Genomic DNA, 2,500 nt, shown 5'->3' on the forward strand with positions numbered 1-2,500 from the left:
GCAGTTGGTAAAATAGTTCCTGCCTACTTGCAAATCAAGTCTGCGTTCTGACAAGTTAGAAGTGGCTTGCTTACCTCCCAGAGCAAGGTTGGTGGCCGTTCCCTTAGCCACGGCTGCCTCTTCCGCCGTCACCACCGCCACCAGGAAAGCTAAGACTACTAACATCTTCATTTTGGATCTGACGAAAGAAAATAAAAGAAATTAGTTTTACTAACAGTCTCATGGTGTGGAGGTTGAAATCATCAGACTCGCCAGGCGGCATCTGGAATAAAGAAAAAAAAAAAAGAAGAAGAAGAAGAAAGAGGTCTGAATCAAGAAATGGGAATCTCTGAAATTGGGACATGTTATTCGAAAGGCCCTCTTCTTAATATCAACTATTTCCGATTTTTATAGAACTACCTGTGAATGTTGATTCTTTCACCGAAAGAATGAAAAAAATGTGACAAATCCTGTGATGGCGAGACGTTTCCTAAATATGAATAAAAACTTCATAAGTCGAAGGACTTTAGTCTCCGACATTTTTTTTTTTTTTTTTGCAAAGGTGTAATAAACGCATTTCTTTAATTCAAGCATTTACGATACGAATAACTATGAGGTTGTACTAGACTCACTGACGTCGTCGAAACCCTATAACCCAAAGACACGACACCGCCCACAACTTACTAAAAGACATCAGTCGCTGTAATACTTACGAGTGAATCTAACTGCGCTAGTTCAAAACGCAGCTGCCTCAAAAATAAACAAACAAACGAATAAATAAATAAAAAGATAAATAAAAGAAGCAATTTTCCCTTCATACTTCTTTCATTCACTTATATTACTCATAAGAAAACAGTGAATATTGTAGTTTTCTATGGCGGGAACTGTGCGCGCGCGCTGGTGGCGTCATCGGAAACGTGCTGGTTTCGAGTTCGCTTAGTTGTGGGTTCGAATCCCGCACTCCTCTCCGATTTCCAGCAGTGACTGTCATCTGCCCCAAAAGGCATAGTAGGGCAAAGGTGAAGGCCATAGCTACTCAGCGCCTCCTGGCGTAGGGTCCTCACCTTCCACCTTCTTGGTGGCCATTAGACTGGTCGCGGTTATTCCGTGCAGCGTTACCTCGGTCCATATCGGCTCCACCTGCTCGGGGTGTGTTTGCCATTCGGGTCGTCCTCGAGACCAGGACGGACAACGACCTCAACCACAACCGCAGACCACCTCACCTATTTTTCAGGAGTGCCTGATTGGTTCTTCATGCAAAGCTAAAAGGAGTCCATCCGGCGGCAGCATCAAGAATAGAAATAAACAAAGTACCTATCACAATACTCTGAGTGCAAAGGATTTAGCTGAACTGAGTGAAATCATTTGGCAGTATTCATTGATTAAAGGCAGCTGTCACAGAGAAAGGACCAAGCTTCCACGACAAACATGACAATTTCAGGAAGATGAAGCAGGATAAGCCGTCTGTGAGAATATTTCAGCGCATACAGGTGGTGCACAGGCCTTACAATCTTTGTGTGAGGTCATCTCCCTAATCTGACTTGGAAAGAGGCAAGTAGATCGACGAAGTGTCATAGGATTAACAGCTTTCTTCCTCCTAACATCCAAATAGTGCAAAGGTTAACACACACACACACACACACACACACACACACACACACACACACACACACACACACACACACACACACACACACACGCGCGCGCACACACACACATACGCACACACACACACACACACACACACACACACACACACACACACACACACACACACACACACACACACACACACACACACACACACACACACACACACACACACACACGCACATACACGCACACGCACACATAAATACACACACACACACACACACACACACACACACACACACACACACACACACACAAGCACGCACACATAAACGCACACATAAATACACACACACACACACACACACACACACACACACACACACACACACACACACACACACACACACACACACACACACACACACACACACACACACACACACACACACACACACACACACACACGTACAAGTGGGGCAGGCACGCCAGTGACCCACTTTCGAAGAAGTCATGTGAGGATGATCCCGCCGTTCCTGTGGCATCATCCACACCACAGCCGGCGAGACTCCGGTCATTGATCGGGAGAGCTCGTTTGATATGTAAGGAAGGACCAGAACGGACTCTCTGGCCGGGACCTGGGCAAGTACGCCTGGAGGAGAGGAGAGCGTGAGGGAATCCTGATGGTGATGCCTGTAGTGGTGGTGGAGGCAGCCGGTCGAGGCGTTACATCAATCCGACAAAGGCCTATTTTCCCTCCGATTGCTGGAGGAGATTTGCAGCTGCATCCCGCCGCAGATTTCGGGAAGGAATCTGATCACGTGCTGCTGGAGGAAATTAGTTTTCCTGCAGCACCAAATCAAGTGACATTCTACGTACTTTTTTTGAGAAAATATTTGTTTGCCATATCAATATTACGGACGGGGAA

General features: G+C 46.2%; 1 protein-coding gene across 2 annotated transcripts in view; it reads right to left on the minus strand.

Annotated features, from left to right (window-relative positions):
• Window positions 1–2,500, minus strand: part of LOC143019609 (uncharacterized) — a 24,053-nt gene that overhangs the window by 16,015 nt on the left and 5,538 nt on the right. For both annotated transcript variants that reach the window (XM_076175408.1, XM_076175409.1), the window contains exon 2: window positions 75–178. In XM_076175408.1, coding sequence (XP_076031523.1) covers window positions 75–171 — 97 coding nt within the window. In that variant the 5' untranslated portion in view covers window positions 172–178. The remainder of the gene's footprint in view (window positions 1–74; window positions 179–2,500) is intronic.

The sequence above is a fragment of the Oratosquilla oratoria genome, chromosome 37, assembly GCF_046742065.1.
Source record: "Oratosquilla oratoria isolate Oo_2021 chromosome 37, ASM4674206v1, whole genome shotgun sequence".
Taxonomy (NCBI): Eukaryota; Metazoa; Arthropoda; class Malacostraca; order Stomatopoda; family Squillidae; genus Oratosquilla; species Oratosquilla oratoria.